General features: G+C 45.7%; 1 protein-coding gene and 1 pseudogene across 1 annotated transcript; both read left to right on the forward strand.

Moving 5' to 3' along the window:
* The first annotated feature begins 532 nt into the window (after positions 1 to 532).
* LOC129076870 (melanoma-associated antigen B3-like) lies at positions 533 to 3,083 on the forward strand (annotated as a pseudogene).
* A 5,085-nt stretch (positions 3,084 to 8,168) lies between these two features.
* On the forward strand, positions 8,169 to 9,200 carry LOC129076871 (melanoma-associated antigen B5-like). The gene has a single exon (XM_054581011.1). It carries the CDS (start codon positions 8,169 to 8,171, stop codon positions 9,198 to 9,200), a length of 1,032 nt encoding a protein of 343 aa, XP_054436986.1.
* Positions 9,201 to 16,384: the final 7,184 nt, after the last annotated feature.

The following is a 16,384-nucleotide window of genomic DNA, read 5'->3' on the forward strand; positions in this document are numbered from 1 at the left end:
TCAGAAGGCACCTTGGACAGAAGTTTTCAGTCCTGAGACATGAGGACTTTGAGTTGCATCCCGTTGGATAAGAGGACCTCACACCCATGTGAATAACACATGCTGTGATGGGGAAATTCTGCTTCATTCTACTTGCTCTGCAACACTTAGGCCAATGTGATATCCACGTTGTGTACAGTTGCATATTCTCCCATAGAGGACAGAAATAACGTTCTGTAAGCTAAGACTTTTATTATTGGGGGCCAGACATCATCTTAGTAATAAAATTCATGCATTAAAAATGTCAAAGTAGCCTAACGCAGGCCAGGTGGTTTATTTGTTACATATTTGAATGCCCATAGTCCTTCACGACAGACTATCAGAATCGCTTTGCTGGTAAAAGTCCTGGAATAGTCTGACATTCCACTCTGCAAAGTGGCAGAGCTGGGCTTGACTCTGGCTCTGATTTCCTCCAGAGTCCATGCTGTGCCACTCCGTCAAGTCTGAAGCAAACCTCATGTCACTTAGTTCATTTTCCTGCTTATGCACCAAAATGAATTCCGAGACCTCAAAACACAGACTTCACACTCAAGATAGTGATTTGGACTATGCAGCCCGGGGAATAAGTAATAAAATAAGAAAATAAATAGGAGGACCAAAGGAAGAAAGGCAGAGATTGTGTTTTGCTGCTGAGAATGAGGAGAGCCAAGGGAGGCATCCCAGGTCATTCAGATACAAGGGTAGAACCCTGGATGAGAGGTGGGGGAACACAGACTCCAGGTCCGTGAGGCGGCACGCAGACTGCCAAGCCATCAACCCGGGGATGCCTTGGGCAGAAGAGTGAGACGGACTCCTTCAATAGTGTGACAGAGATGTGAGGGCCTTGGTCTAATGGAAGGGGCCTCAGGTAAGTGAAGAAAAGAGTTCCAAGTCCTTCCAGGAGTTACAGTGAGGACCCAGAGTGAGGAATTAGGGGACCTCCAGTCCCAGAACTAAGAGGGCCACACAGCACTCTGGCATCCTTAGATGCCATGGATACCTGGGCATTGTTGACATGATGTGACATAGTTCCTCCTATGATGTGTCTATTGGGTGAGGGTCTTAGTGTAAGGACTGTGGCCTGAGGTCAGTAGAGGGAGGTTTCTAGGTTTTCCTGAGGCCAATGTGAGTATCACAAGGACCCGGGGAACCACATACCCACCACGGTGAATACACCATAAACATCATTCCTTAATCGGCCTCAGGAAACCAAGGACAGGTATAGTCAGAGGAGGAGATGCTCACTGCCTTCTAGGGTCTCAGGGTGGTACAGGCCTAAGTATGAGGGCAGGTCTATGAGCCAGGAAGGAATTGTTCACCATGGTAGAGCTTGTGAAATCAAGGATTGAGGGTCTATCCATGCAGAAATAGAGGGGTTGACATAGACTGGGGCCCAGCCCTGGTTTCCGCCCTCCAAGATGTAGTCCATGGGTGCCAAGTCTAAGTGGAAGGTCTCCCAGTATGTATTTTTATTTGACCTATGGAAGGTGAAATTCTTTGTTTGAAGCTGTAGCTACTACTCAGCTAATGATGGGGGGGTCACAAGACCTAATGTGAAGGACAATAAGGACCTTTCATGAGCCCTGAGCAGCCCACAGAGACCAGTACAGAAAACTCTACTGAACAGTCAGGACTACGGGTACCTGGACAGGGGGATAGGCTGAGGATCCCTTTCCCCTAATTCTTGTGAGTCCCACGATGTGCCAATATTTAAACCATTCTCTTGAACATAAAATAAGAGGCTCCTCTACCTCAGAGGCAGCCAGTCCCTGCTGTCATCTCAGCACACCCGAGGCGGGACTGGCAGAACACAGGCTACAGGCTTCCCCATCACAGGCTGATTAGAACAGAAGTGCAGTGGGTTTGAGGAGCTGTGGCCTCAAGCAGAACTGCCAATGTTGCCTTTCTAACAATCACAGTGGTGCTCCGATGAGGAAGGTGCACAACTCTCACCCTTCCTCGTCCAGGTGCCTCATCACCTGTCCTCCTACCAAAACTTCTGACTGGTCCCCACCATAATCATCATGCCTAGGCATTAGAAAAATAAGTGCCACATCAGTCACAAATGCCAACAGGTCCAAGGTGGATCTGAGAGTCCCAGTAAATTTCAGAAAGCAGCCCCAGTAGAAGAAGAGCCCCCCTCTTCCTCATCTTCAGTCTTAGAGGTAAATGCCAGAGTTCATCAGCTACTGAGTCAACCAGCAATTCCCAGGCATCTCGGAAAACCCTAAACACGGCAGTTGCCTTTTCAGGAAATGTCGACACTGCATATGAGAAGGGACAAGACGAGGATCACTCATGTTCCTCTGAAGATTCACTTTCTGAATGTTCATGCAGTGATTCCCTAAATGTGAGATGTGAGAGCGTTACAACAGTTTCTTCTGTACAAGTTAAAAATGAAACAACCCATTCTGAAAGAAGACGTGCTAAAGAGAGTCACCAAAATGTACCAGCACCAATTTGCAGATATCCTCAAGAAAGCCTCTGACATCATCAAGGCTCTCTTTGCAGTCGAATTGAAAGAAAAGGACGCAGCCTGGGCTTCTTAAGCCCTGGTCAGGAAACTGAAACTCCCAAATAATGGGAGAGTGTTTCCTAGCAGGGGGTTTTCCAAGACTGATCTCCTGATGAGTATCCTGGCCATGATTTTCCTGAATGGGAACTGAGCCGCAGAAGAGGAAATCTGGGACTTCCTAAACTCCACGCAGGTATATGCTGGGAGGAAGAACTTCATTTTAGGGTAACCTAGAAAGCTTATCACCAAAGACTTTGTGAGGTTCAAGTACGTGGAGTACCGCCAGGTGCCAGGGAGTCATCCAGCACCCTATGAGTTCGTGTGGAGCTCCAAAGCTTGTGCTGAAACGACCAAGATGAAGATCCTGGAATTTTTTGCTAAGCTCAACCCTACAATTCCAAGTGCATTCTTGTAACAATATGAAGAAACTTTGCGAGAGGAGGAAGAAAGAATGCCCGCCAGAGGGGCCCGCAGGGTGGGCAGTAGTACCACAGGCAGAAATGATCCTGTGGCCACAGCCACCAGCGTCTCCACTCCTAGAAAAGTCTGATGACTTTTCATTATCATGAAGAAAAAACATCTGACATTATAAAAGGGGATCTTGTGGAAATGTGAAGGAACCCCAGAGTAAAATTTTGGGGATAATGCACTAAGAAAAAATAAAAAAGTAAAACATCATCATCCTTGATTCTTCTTCCTCCTTTCAGTCTTTCGTTTTGTAGACGTAATTTTTTTAGACATCAATATGCCTAGCTTATTAAAGAGTGTAGGAGATAGAAACGCTTAAGAAGTTGGAGCTCCTCCACTCTTTCTCTTCTGTTCGCCATTCATACGGAGCGCTTGTTTTGTGGAAGGCTCTGCGCCAGCACTGGGGATGCTGAGATAGAGACCCAGCCTGTGCTCATAGAGGTTTACTGGCCAGGAGCTATAATCATGTAAGGAGGATGTTACCACACCCTCTATGATTTAGGGCTGAGTAAAAGAGGGGGGTGATTCGGGAGGTGCTGCAGTTGAAACCATTCCAGTGTAAATTCTCTGAGTCGGGGCAGTTTAATTCTGGGGACGCCTCAAGTCAGTCCTTCAGATGTAATCTGAAATGAAGATACCTGGTGGAGTAGATGAGGTTGTGGGGCTGATGAGCAGAGGCCAGACGTGCCGATGAGATGTCTGAGTTGAGAGAGAAAAGTACTGGAATGGAAAACTGCACCATGGTGTAAGGTCTCATATAGAAACCCAATATCATGTAGTGTCTAGACAGGTCGTGAAATCAGCAGGGTCTGAAATCACATAAGTGCAATTTCCCCTCCAGACTTGTTCCTGGCAGGTAAAGACACTGACATTCAGCCATCTTTAGGACGCGGACAAGGCCCAGGTCTTGCTTATTCCTCAGTAGCAAATTCCGATCCCTCCCAGCCGGAGAGCTTTGCCAACAATCTGGTTACATACTGCCATGCCGACTAGGGCTCACCTCATCCTCTTGATACCACAAACGCTGCTGCCTCCCGCAGTCCCTGTTGATTCACTCTTCCTGAGTGCACCCCTCTGTGCCACTGGGGGACATGTGGTGTCCTCCTCCCCCTTCCTGTGAGTGTACATGATTGATAAATGGCTGTCTGGGTCATCTGGACAGGGTCCAGGGTTGTGAGTTTGGGAACTACATAACCACATGGCGGAAATTCCTTCCTCACCTCATGGGGTAGATAGGAGGCCATTGAACTTGCTGGTATACATTTGTATAGAATGACAGGTAATCCAGAAGTAAATGCCTACCTGGGGCAATATATTTGTTATCTCAGGCTGACCTCGCAGAATGCTGCAGGCTCTGGTGCTTAAACAACTGATTGTCTCCCAGTTCTGGAGGCTGGAAGTCCACAGTCAAAGACCAGGCAGGGCAGGTTCGCTCTGAGGCCTCTCTCGTTGGCTGCCAGAAGGCTACCATCTTCACGTGGCTGTCCTTTTCTGCGGGTGCATGCCTGGTATCTTCTTGTGCACCCTAAGCTCTTTCTATTACAGACCCACTCGGACTGAATGGTGGCCCACCCTAATGGTTGTATTTTGACTTAAACATCATTTTAAGGACCCAGTCTCCAAGAACAGGGACATTCTGATGCACTCGATCATCTGACATCAACATGAACTTTGGGGGACACAACTCAGCCTCCCATAGCTAAGAGTTAAGGGGTCTCTAGTATTATACCTGGGAAGAAAAGCGTGGACCCAATAAGGGGTTCGATACACACTGTGTGCAGGAGCTTCTACAGAGAGTGGTGAACGACATTGAGGTAAGACACACAGAAGCCTCTGTGTTGACACCTTTTGGTTTGAACTGGTAGAGCCAGGTAGACCTGCATCAAAAGAGTAGTTTTATTAGGGTATCCCAAGGATAATTAATGAATTATAAGAGAGGACTATATTCATGTGAGAGAGGAAAAAAAAGAACAGTAGAGGTGGTTAGCATGTAAGTACAGCTGGAAAGTCATGAAAGAGTTGGTACTGGTGAGGAACTCTGAGGTACGATCCTTTGGGGAAGAAGAAATGGCACCACCCAATATAAAATAATAAATGCTCTAATAAGGAGCAGCTATTTCCTTTAATATTCTAAAGCAAATTTTGACTGATTCACTGTTCTTTTGCTTGGAAACACTGCATTTTTTAAATTTATATATCCTGAATAATTGAAAGAAAAAAAATACAAACCATTCCTACCTAGGATGATAGTGTCTGGGTAAAAAAAGTAAATGCCGTTCATTAAGTACCCATTAATTGGCAGTCATCTTAACAATGTTTAATATACAATGCCTATGTTCCCACAGACTTTGAATGTACGGTTTATCAAACTCAGTGGACAGTTGAAGATCCTGTCTATTCTGATAGTCACAAGGCGGTAAGTGACAGAACCAGAGCAGACCCCTGGTCTGAACTCATCAAGGCACACACTGCGCCCACACTAGCACCCCGAAGCGCACCTTGAAGCAGACCTTGTGTATCTTTATTTGCTTTTCTTCTCACTATTTCAAAGAATATCTTGGGCAATTTTTTAGAAAATGTGCTCAACGTACAGATTGGAATGCAAGCTAGAATCACGTGAATAGCAAAATACTAAGAAATATGAACAATGAAAGAAAAGATAAAATATCAGTAAAAAATATGATCATGTACAATAGAATCTTACAAAATTATCTGGCTCAGCCCTTTTCCTATAGTCAGTAAATCTTTTAGCACACAGAAGTTGCCTGAACGGGCAAGTCTGGGTGGTAAAAGGAAGGAGTAGAAGTGCCTGAGTTTCTTCACGTGGTTTCTTCTCCTGCCTTTCTTTTTCCTCCGGGAGCCCACCGTCTACCCCGCGTCCTCTGCCTGCCTGGTTCTTGAGCCTCCCCAGCTCACATCACTGCTGGGACACAGTTGCAGTAGGGAGGTGCTCAAGGGTTGGCAGGGATGTGGCTTTTCCCAGGGAGCCTTTCGTGCAAGAGACATGAGCCCAGGGGAGGACCGGGATGAATGACACAAGCTTCCAGAGGGTCGCGCAGGCTCTTCCCCGCATCTGCTCTTAGATCTAGGCTGTGGGGTGACCTCGGCTGGGACAGCTCTGGGAGGTGAGGGTCTTGATGTAAGGGCTGTGGCCCACGGAAGAATGCAAGGTCCTGAGCGGGCTGTCATTGAGAATCCTGGGTCAGACCGAGGGTCCCCGCCACCCCCAGAACAGAGGGGGCGCAAGAGGTTCCGCGCCGCAGCCAGCCTTGAGAGGTCCTCTCTTTGGCGCCCTGAACAATAGCGCTCCTTCCTCCTGGGGCGTCTTGGGAGGTGAGAGACTGTTCCTTGGGCGGCGCCTCAGGGCAGGCGAGGCAGGGCGACCAGGCTCCATCTCCAGCCAAGGTGAGGAGGCCGAATGAAGAAAGAGGGAACCACGGGCGCCGGAGCCGGGGCTCTGCCGCAGCCCTGCCCCTGTTCTCAGGCTTAGGGAACCCTGGGCCAAGCGGACGCGCGGATGAGAATTCCAGCCCAAGGTCTTAGCGAGGGGTGAGCCTTGCCGTAAGTGGGGGCCCAGTTCAAATGGGGCAGGCGAAGAAGACCCTAGCAAGGGTCAAGACAAGGAAACTGGGCAGAAATTCCGTCCGAGGATCCGCCTGCAGCCCCCAGGGTGGGGGTTTGGGGGCGTCAAACATGGCAGACAGGTGGATGTCAGCGTCTCTTTCCTAAGAGATGGGTCGGGAAGTTGAAGGCTTCCCTGGTGGGGACCCAGGGAGAGGGTTGTCCCATGCCCTGAACACAACGAAGGTCGGAACTCTGAGGATCCTGAAGAAATCGGCAACCGCGAACAGGGACGCATCCGGGACCTTGTCACTGGGTCAGCCCTGGGAGTCCATGGGCGAGGGTGTCAGGCCACTTATGCCAGCAGGGTCCCAGGGGTGGCGAAAGGCTTGGTTTGAGGGGAGGGGGTTCAAGTTAGCAAAGCATCCCAGCTGTGGCAGGAGGCAGAGGACCTCGGGAAACCCGCCCTCCTGGCAGACGGGGATACCTTTGGCTTCGGGAACATGACGGACACTGCTTGGCTCCTTTCGTGTCCTCCGAGTTGGGGGTGGGGGAGGGGAGCTGCCGGGTGGCGGGAGTGAGATATTTCCAACCAAAACGACGGTGTACCCTCCGCACTGGGGGGATTTGCAGGTCTCCCCCGGAATTAAGGGGTTCCCTGGACCATGATATCTGCGGGATGGCCACAGTGAGGTTTGAGGGAACCCCCATTCTCATCTTTGGAGAACACGGGCAGCTGAGGTGTCTCTCACCGTCCTGGGGGGATGGGGTGGTCTCAGAAAAATCTGGCAGGAGGAAGGCAGGCAGGCTATGACAAAAGTCAAAAGAAAGTTGGAAGGGACCACGTGCCATTGAATGAGATCACGAAATCCTGTCTCACCTTTGCATTCAGAACCAGAAGGCTCAAGGCAGGCCTGCCAGGCTGAGGCTCACCCTCACTTACTGACATGTCATCTAAGAGAGAATAGATCTTTCCTGTCAGGGTGCAGCCACCGTCCAGAGAAGGGAGGGATACCATGCAGTGCCTGAGACCGGGTGATATCCTGCATGACAACTGAGGGCCACGCGGCCCTTGAAGGAGAGGGCTCCACGTAACCCTCAGTTGGGTGCCCCCTGACAGGCATAGGTGTTATGGAGCCTTTCCAGTCTCTGCTCGTGGGGCTCAGGATGTGCCGGCTTGATGTGAAGTGTCAAGTCCCCTGCAACACAATAGAGTGGGCCCAGGACCTGCCAGTAGTTGACAGGATGATTCTAATTGTGAACTGAGAAGACCCTCACATCCTAGAACTCCCGGTGCCCACTTGCAATCCCCATGGCTGTCATCTCAGTACACCCTAGGCAGGCCGGGCTGGCAGGCTGTGGTCCGAGGTTCCCTCTGAGTGCCTGCACAGAGTTCTCCAGGGATGGTGGGACCACAGCAGGTGCCCTGAGGGTTCCTACACACTGCCCTCACAGAATCCTGCAGAGGCGGCCCTGGGGACAACCAAGGTAGCATCAATCTCCCTGTTGAAGGCACTCACACCATCTCATTCTCTGTGCTCCAGGTGTCCGCATCTCCTGACTTCCTGCCAGACTCCTGCCTGCTGTCCCTGACCATCGTGTCATCATGCCTCGGGGTCAGAAAAGCAAGCTCCGGGCCAGAAAGAAACGCCAGCAGGCCCGAGATGAGAAGCAGAGTTGTGGCAATGCTGAGGGCCCTGCAGCCTCAGAAGAGGAGGCCACTCCCTCCCCCTCTCCTCAGGGTGAAGCTAGTGTCCAGAGCCTGCCTGTGGCTGGGGCACAGAGCACTTCCCTGGAGCATCAGAGAACATCGGCCCACACCAGTCCAGCTGGCGCTCCGGGTCCTGGGCCTGATGAAGCTTCCAGTACCCACGATGAGGATATGGCAGAGTCCTCTGAGGCCCCAGCCTGCACCAAGTGCTCAGAGATGGATGTTTTCAACAACAAGATTGTGAATTTGGAGCTGTATATTCTGTACAAGTATAAAATGAAACAAACCATTTTGAAGGGAGACATGCTGCGTATTGTCGGGCCAAGCTACCGCTACCAATTTGCCGAGATGCTCAAGAAAGCCTCTGAGCGCTTTGAAAATGTCTTCGCCTTGGTCTTGAATGAGGCCGACACACCCAGTCACTCGTATGTCCTCGTCAGCAAACTGAAGCTCCCCAATAATGGGAGGGTGCGCCCTGGCAGGGGGCTACCCAAGACTGGTCTCCTGATGAATATCCTGGCCGTGATCTTCATGAATGGCAACTGTATCTCTGAGGAAGAGCTCTGGAGGAAACTGAATGTGATGCACGTGTACGCTGGGAGGAAGCACTCCGTCTTTGGGGAGCCCAGGAAGCTCATCACCAAAGATTTGGTGAGGCTCAAGTACCTGGAGTACCGCCAGGTGCCTGGCAGTGATCCTCCGCGCTTTGAGTTCCTGTGGGGCCCACAAGCACATCTTGAAACCACCAAGAAGAAAGTGCTGGAGTTTTGGGCGAAGTTCAATGATACCGTTCCCAGTGCCTACCCACACTGTTATGAAGAGGCTTTGCGCGATGAGGAAGACAGAACCCTGAGGCCAAGCAGGAGATGCGGCAGCCCTGGCTGCCGCTATTGCCAAAGTCTGCGCACCTCCCAGGGCGACCCCTAGAGAAGTCTGAGGCTTTTTGTCCCCCAGGCCAGAATATTTAATATCACAAGAGGGATCATAATCTTGGAAATATGAAAGAGTCCCAAATTGAAATTCTTCAGGTAATAGAATAGAAAAAAAGAAATAGTATGATCAGTCTTAGTTTTCATTGTTCCTCTGACCAGTTTTGTAAAGCGTAAAAGAATCCGAAGTGTAAAAGAATTCCAAAGTGAAAGAGAATAGAAAAAAAATAGTGTGATCAGTTTTAGTTTTTGTTGTTCGTCTTAGTTTCCAGTTTTGTAAAATATAAAAGGATCCCTAATGTCAAAAGGTCCTCGAAGTGTAATTCTTGTGGTAAGAGAACAGGAAAAAAATATGGTCAGTCTTAGTTTTCTTTATTCCACTTCGTTTCCAGTTTTGTAAAATTAATATGTTATAGTTTGATGTTCTTAATTTGTTGAAGAAGTAAGAGAAATTAAACCTTTAGAAATTACATCCTGTGTTTCCTGGCTCTTTTATCCACCACATGCGGAGTATCTGCTCTTGGGAATTTCGGTGTTAGTACTGGGGATGCTAATGGAAATCCAGCCTCTACTCGTATACTTTTATTGCCTGCAAGTTGCTCTCATATATGTGTAAGATGTCAAAGAACCCATTTGACCTAGAGGTGAATTAAAAAGAATGGGTGAAGGTGTTCCTTATGAGAGCAGTTAGGTAGTAATTGCTGGAGTTGGGCAGTTTGGGACTTTAGGAAACTGCAAGTCCTCAGTGGGATGTGATTTTCATGGATGCTATGCAGTGGGTCAGTGGCGGCTTTGGCAATGGCGAGTAGAGGCCAGTCCTTCCGATGTATGCTTCAGAGTTGGGGGACAAAGTGTGTGTTAGTGTGCTGCGGCTACTCTAACAAGATACCACTGACTGGGTGGTTTAAACTGCATCTGCACAGTTATGGCAACCGGGAATTGGAAATCAATGGCCCCAGTGAATTCCCCTGGTGAGAGCTCTTTTCTTACTTGCAGATGGCCTTCTTCTCTTCGTTACCTGACATTGTAGCAAGAGAGTTCTCGTCTGTCTTGCGCTTCTAGAATGGTAATCGTGATGGTCACCCTGTCCTCATGACATCAAGGAAACCTAAGTATTCCCCAACACTCTACCTTCAAGTAACATCACACTGGGGATTCAAGTATCAACATATGAATTGGGGTGAAGGGAGAGGAGGACAGCAACATTCAGTCTATACTGGAAAACTGCTGCTACAATTACTTGTTTACTGTGGGTATACCAGAGAGTAATGTCCACTTGAGTCAGGAAAGGAAGGTACCCTTTGATCTTGTCCCAGTGCAGGTGAACACATTGTGCAAACTGGGTGTTCTATGTACAGCATCTCCATGGAGTTTCTGAGAAGCAAGGGTGAACCTCCCTTGAGGTCACATGACAGCAGCTACTGCTGTGACACCCTTTAACCTGAGGTGAAATAGCTAGCCTGCTCTCTTAAAGCAATATTTAAACCAGGTTATCTTAATTGAATTTGGCAAGATAAGCTTTTGTTGAGGGTGTATTGTATGTAAACAGAGGGAGTTGATATGTAAGGGCAACAAGAAGAGATGAAAAGACTTGTACCTGTAAGATGACAGCAATTCTAGAAGCATGAGGTGCTTCCAGCTCAGGAAGGCAACTCTTCACCTAAATTAAAAGCAGGTGCTCTAATGTATAGTTTTTACTTTGCTTTATTAGCTGGGGACAACTTTTGGTCCATTCAGTGTTTTTTCCAGAATATTATATATTTTATAACATCTTGAATTAATAAAATTCCACACAAATACAGGGTGGGTATCACCTAGGATCAAAACAATGATATTTACCTCCATGTTTAAAATATTGGGCAATATTTGCATGTCATCTTAACATGTGGTTTTTGTTTGTTGTCTAACCTCTACACCTGGGGATTTGCATAAAGCAAATTCTCCCTGATATAATTGGATTCAATATTTATATGATGGACTGTATGCAACTAATATTGGCAGCCACAAATTACACTGATCGCTGTATTACAAATGTTGTGTTTATATGTATGTTGTCCAACCTCTTATAAAGCAATTATGCTATTTTAAAATATCCATGTAGTGACTGAAAATGTTCTTCTTCCACTTAATTGAATTTCATGCGAACAGTGCAAAACTACATTTCCTTCAGGGGTTATTATTCAATGCAGAATTTCTTAAGGTAACAGGGACCTTTCACAATATAAATGCCATGCAAATTGAATTGGGATTCTTGACTTTCTTAGTTTTTCTCCTCTTTAAGTATTCTTACCTTCCCAGTTGTTAGCTACCCCTTACATACTTCTGTTTCATCCTCAACCATCTGCAGTTACGAAGATTCCCTTCATAAACTGTCCTCATAACAAAGGCATGAATGATTTTACTCACATTGATATAATTTCACATTGTTTTGTGCCTACAAGATTTTCACTCTATGGCAACATCTGTTGTATGACTTTCCTTTTTTTTAAAGTCCTCATCTCTCATCTCCTATGAGCATTATTTTATTTGTGTTTTATTTCTACCATTGTTCTCTTTCCACAACTCATTAATCTAGTTTTACCAAGTGCTTTGATCCAAAGGTGATTCTCTAGATTATCTGCTATCGAGGACATAAACATCTTAGTTTGCAATGTATTTCTCATACTATTTTAACTTTTTATCTTTTAAAAATTTGTCAACATTCTCCACAAAAGTAAAAAATAATACATAAATGCTAGTATTCCCCCAAATACCATTGTATATTTCAACCATCATTGTATTCCTGCAAATAAAAACCTTCCTTTTTTCTCATTTTAAGATCTTGTTTCTATATTATGTCTTTGCCAACCATCCAAGAGATCCCCTGTGCCATTTTTCCCTTTAAGTATTTACACATCACTGCTGGATCATAAAGCCATTGTTAGTATCCTCCATGATTATATGTTCTGTCACTTTTGCTTTCTGCAGCTCCTTTGATATATATTCTTTGCTGAACTTGGACAGTTTCTTATACTTTTAGGTGCTCAATATGCTGTTTTGTGAATTGCTCAAACTGACTTTAGATATTCAGTTTCTGAGTATGGAACCTCCATCTCTGAACAAGAGAATTTCTTAACTGCTCTACATTGTCCTCTGATTCGTACATCAAGGTGTGACAATCTTCACACCACCTGAAATTACATTTCTCTCTTTTTTATCTACAATCTTTGAAATATGTTTCTTTTAAATTTATTTTTATGTAAGTAGAGTTGGCAAACAATCTCATATTGGTTATATTAGTTTCAGGTGTACAACGCAGTGATTCGACGTTTTTAGACCTTACAAAGATGTTTCTATGCCATCGCCTATACCTTTTCTCTCCCCTGAGTAACACTACTTGTTTTGTTCATTAATATTGTTGTGTCCTAACTGTCCCAGAAACAATTTAAGGCTGTTTACAAGAATAAGAATTTTTGGTAAGATAATATAACAATTTCCATTGTAAATGATTAAAACAAGATTTCTACAAATGAGACAAGAAATGACAAGTAGAAATCAACAAGGAGGTAGCTGTGTAGCCCATTTGTTTTCATCAGAAACTTGGTCCTATGCTTTCTAACATCCAGTGCAAATGGAGAAAAAAGATGATGTTATTGACACGTAAGGCCCTCAAAGTGAAAAGCATTGCCTACTGCAAGAATCAAAAGAGAGTGATAGACCTACTGAGCTAGAACATGCCATGCATAGCACAGGGAGTCCAAGACCAAGGCGGAGGGGGGGCCCAAGACCTGGAAGGGAGTAAGAGGTCTAGGGGTGTGAACTCAAGAGCAGGGCTGAGAGCTCCCGAGCTTGGGGTGGGAAGCCCAAGAGAGACAGAGAGATCAGTAGAGCCAGAGCACTGGAAGAGGGGTCTCATGGGACAGAAGGGAGCCCACAAGAGGAGAATTTGCTGTGTGTCTCTTGGCTCCTTACACACGTGAACAGGGAATAGTGTAATTGATACACCTTGGTCTCACCTCAGTCTTGTAGTGAACACAGCAAAATGTTTCACAGATCTCCCAGATTCATAGCTCTCTGCTGTCTCGGTGCCTTTCGCTGGCTCGGAGGAATGCACAGAGTTGTATTCTCCAGCCAGTCTCTCTCCGTTACGTTTTCCTGGCCTGCTTGTATTGAAGATGCTCTCCTTCTCTCCTAACATCCCTTTCACTTCACTTTCCTTCTTCCTGGGTCCTCCTGTGTTGACCCCATTCTTCCCCGTTTTGAGAGAGCTCTTCCCGATATCTCTTCTGATAGCTAAGTCCCCTTCCCACCCTAAAGTTTCATAGACGTGTTCAGCAAAAGAGGGCTCTGAGGCTAGGTTCCTCATTGTCCTTATGGTGCAGGTGGGGAATTTGTATCTTACAAAAAGGTCACATGGCCTTGAAAAATGTAGGCATAATGCTCAGTCTTCACTATTGTAAGAATTGTGTCTTTAAAAATGTGAATGTTTTTAAAAATTCGATTTTACTAGTCTTCCATAGTCTTCACATGATGTATAATGGATCACTTTCAAGAAATTCTCAACCATCGTTAAAGCGTTTGAGCCACATTTTTATTTGCCCCACATTCATTGCAGTGTCCCAAAAAGCCTTCTGAATAATCCAAATGGTTCCCGTGAAGGGGTGTTGAAGCACAAGACAAACTTTGATCCAAATGTGTTGCTGCACTCCCTCCATCATTTTGAATGTGATGGCTACACAGTATACATGTTCACTCCACATGCCTCCCAACCCCACAAACTAGTACAGTTAAGTCGTGACTGTTCATGCAGGACCATTGCCATCCACTCTCTTTGGCTGCCTGGTTATATAGATGCCATACAAACCAATCTCCTTATAATAACAATGGCTGGACTTTTTCTGGACACAATTCCTGTACTTAGGCTTTGAAATCCAATGAAGGAACTGACAACCTTTGCTCACTGCGATTTCAGAACTGCTCTTGTCTAGGGACTCTTTTCTGCCTCTCATTATGCTTGTCTGTAGTTGTTATGCTACACCTGTCCCCACATTGTACATTGGATGCATTGGGACAGAGGAGTTGTCTCTTCTGTTTCACAGATCCACACAAAGATGTACAGGCCCCGTGGGTATCCTCGCAATGACACCCTCAGAGGCTCATCATCGCTTGCAGGTGGACCCCATGAAGATGAGAGACTGAAAATTTGCATTAATGTTGTCATTGAGTCTGGGTTTCAGGATCCTGGCAGGGCTCCTCGTATTTGCATAAGGTACGACCATGAAACAATGGGGCCTAGAGGGCAGACTGAGACTACAAGAACTGTATTGGGCCCATATGATCTTTACCTCCTGGTGATTATGCCTTTGGATCCTCCTGACCTGCAGAGTAGGTAGGGCCTGTGGCTTGATTCTAAGGAATGAACTATGACAAAGGTGCTGGTTGTCAGGCCAGTAATTACATGACATGCATGTCAAACATAAGATAACACTCCCCTGATAATATGCATTAGATAAGACACCATCTCCTATCAGGTATGCTCTTACTATCCTGCCTGTCGAGAAGATGGACTCTTCCGTGTTGTAATGGCTTGTGGAGAGGGCAACGTGGCCTGAGGCTGCAGGCTGTGTTTAGGTTTGGAGGTTAGTCTCTCAGCACAAGGCAGGGGGAAAAAAGATACTCTAAATCTAATAGACAAAACGAAATGAATTCTGTCCATCAAACTGAGTGAGTTTGAATTTGGATTTCTTCTTGGTCACATACAGGTTCCAGTTCAGTATGTCAGGAGCCTAAACGGACACTCCCGTCCTTCCAGCAAAGCACAAGCTGAACCGAAAATGCACAACTCTTCTTTGACCTGACAGAGATTTCAAGTTTCTAAGTTCCCCAAAATATAAAAAGAGAAGTGGATGCTAAAGGAAACTAAAGCATTGCCACCCTGAATCTGCCTTTGTGGTGGATATTGGTTTTAAGTTACTCATTAAGAAACAGGACTCAGAAGGAACTTTGACTTTTCACTTCTTACCTGACAAACAATTTGGAAATATAGGCCTGTTATGGGGAGGGAGCCCTGGTTTAATCACCTTAAGAATCTTCACCCGAGCATTAGTTAGAAAGACTCCCAGCCTGGTAGCTCCATTCCCTGTGTCCCATTGATGGGGTGCTGCCTAGGAAGAATATTCCGGCTATGGATGTTCTACCCTTATGCCACTCCCTGAATGTCACCCATTCTCACATCTGAAATCTCAGAGCCTGTCTCCCCTCTTTTTCTCCTTTTTCCAATAATGTCTGATAAAGCCAAGGTTGCCTCACAGACTTCTGAACATTCATGCTTATGTGAACACCTCATGCACTTGTATCAAACTGTGATTTTCTCCTGTTAATTTCTCTATTCATTTGATGATTAACTGAGCCAAAAAACCTTAGAAGGTGGGAGGAAACTTATTAATATTTTTTCTCCCCCACAGTACAGAGAATCAAAGCGGAAGTCTAAGAGCAGAAACTAGTGCTTAGAGACAGTAGCTGGATAGGTAAACTTGGTACTGGCTCCAATTTGTATTTTACAAATTCCTGGAGGCTCACTGAAGACTAGCCTGAGAGAGAAAAATTCCAAGTGGGTCTGCGACCTCAGAACAAAAGACCTACATAGATTGAATGTGAAAGGCCAGAAAAAAAATATTCCAAAAAAATGTACAGGAAAAAAAAGCTGGATAAGCAATCTTATATCACATAAAGTACATTTCAAAACAAAAGCCATAAAAAGAGACACAGAAGGACACTTCATAATACTCAAGGGAAGAATCCATCAAGAAAACATAAATATTGTAAATATATGTGCACACTACATAGGCGCACCCAAATATATAAGGAAAATTTTGGAGCACTAATAGTAGGGGATTTTAGCAGCCCACTGCCATCAATGGATAGATCTTCCAAACAATATATCAACAAGGATATTGTGGAACTGAACAATGCACTAGATCAAATGGACTTAACTGATACATATAGAACCTTTCATCCCGAAGAAGCAAAATACACATTTTTTTCCAAATGCACATAGAACATTTTCAAATATAGATCACATGATAGAGCACAAAACAAGCCTCAACAAATTCAAGAAAACCGATATCACATCAAGCATTTTCTCGGGCCACAGGGTCTTGAAACCAGAAATCAACCTCAAGGAAAAAAACTCTAAAATATATA

This window comes from Pteronotus mesoamericanus, unplaced genomic scaffold (assembly GCF_021234165.1).
Source record: "Pteronotus mesoamericanus isolate MK-2021 breed Mesoamerican mustached bat unplaced genomic scaffold, CSHL_Meso_final contig_65, whole genome shotgun sequence".
Lineage (NCBI taxonomy): Eukaryota > Metazoa > Chordata > Mammalia > Chiroptera > Mormoopidae > Pteronotus > Pteronotus mesoamericanus.

Bases quoted from the DNA above. Each gene is read 5' to 3' on its own strand.
- LOC129076871 (XM_054581011.1), top strand. From the start codon at position 8,169: ATGCCTCGGGGTCAGAAAAGCAAGCTCCGGGCCAGAAAGAAACGCCAG.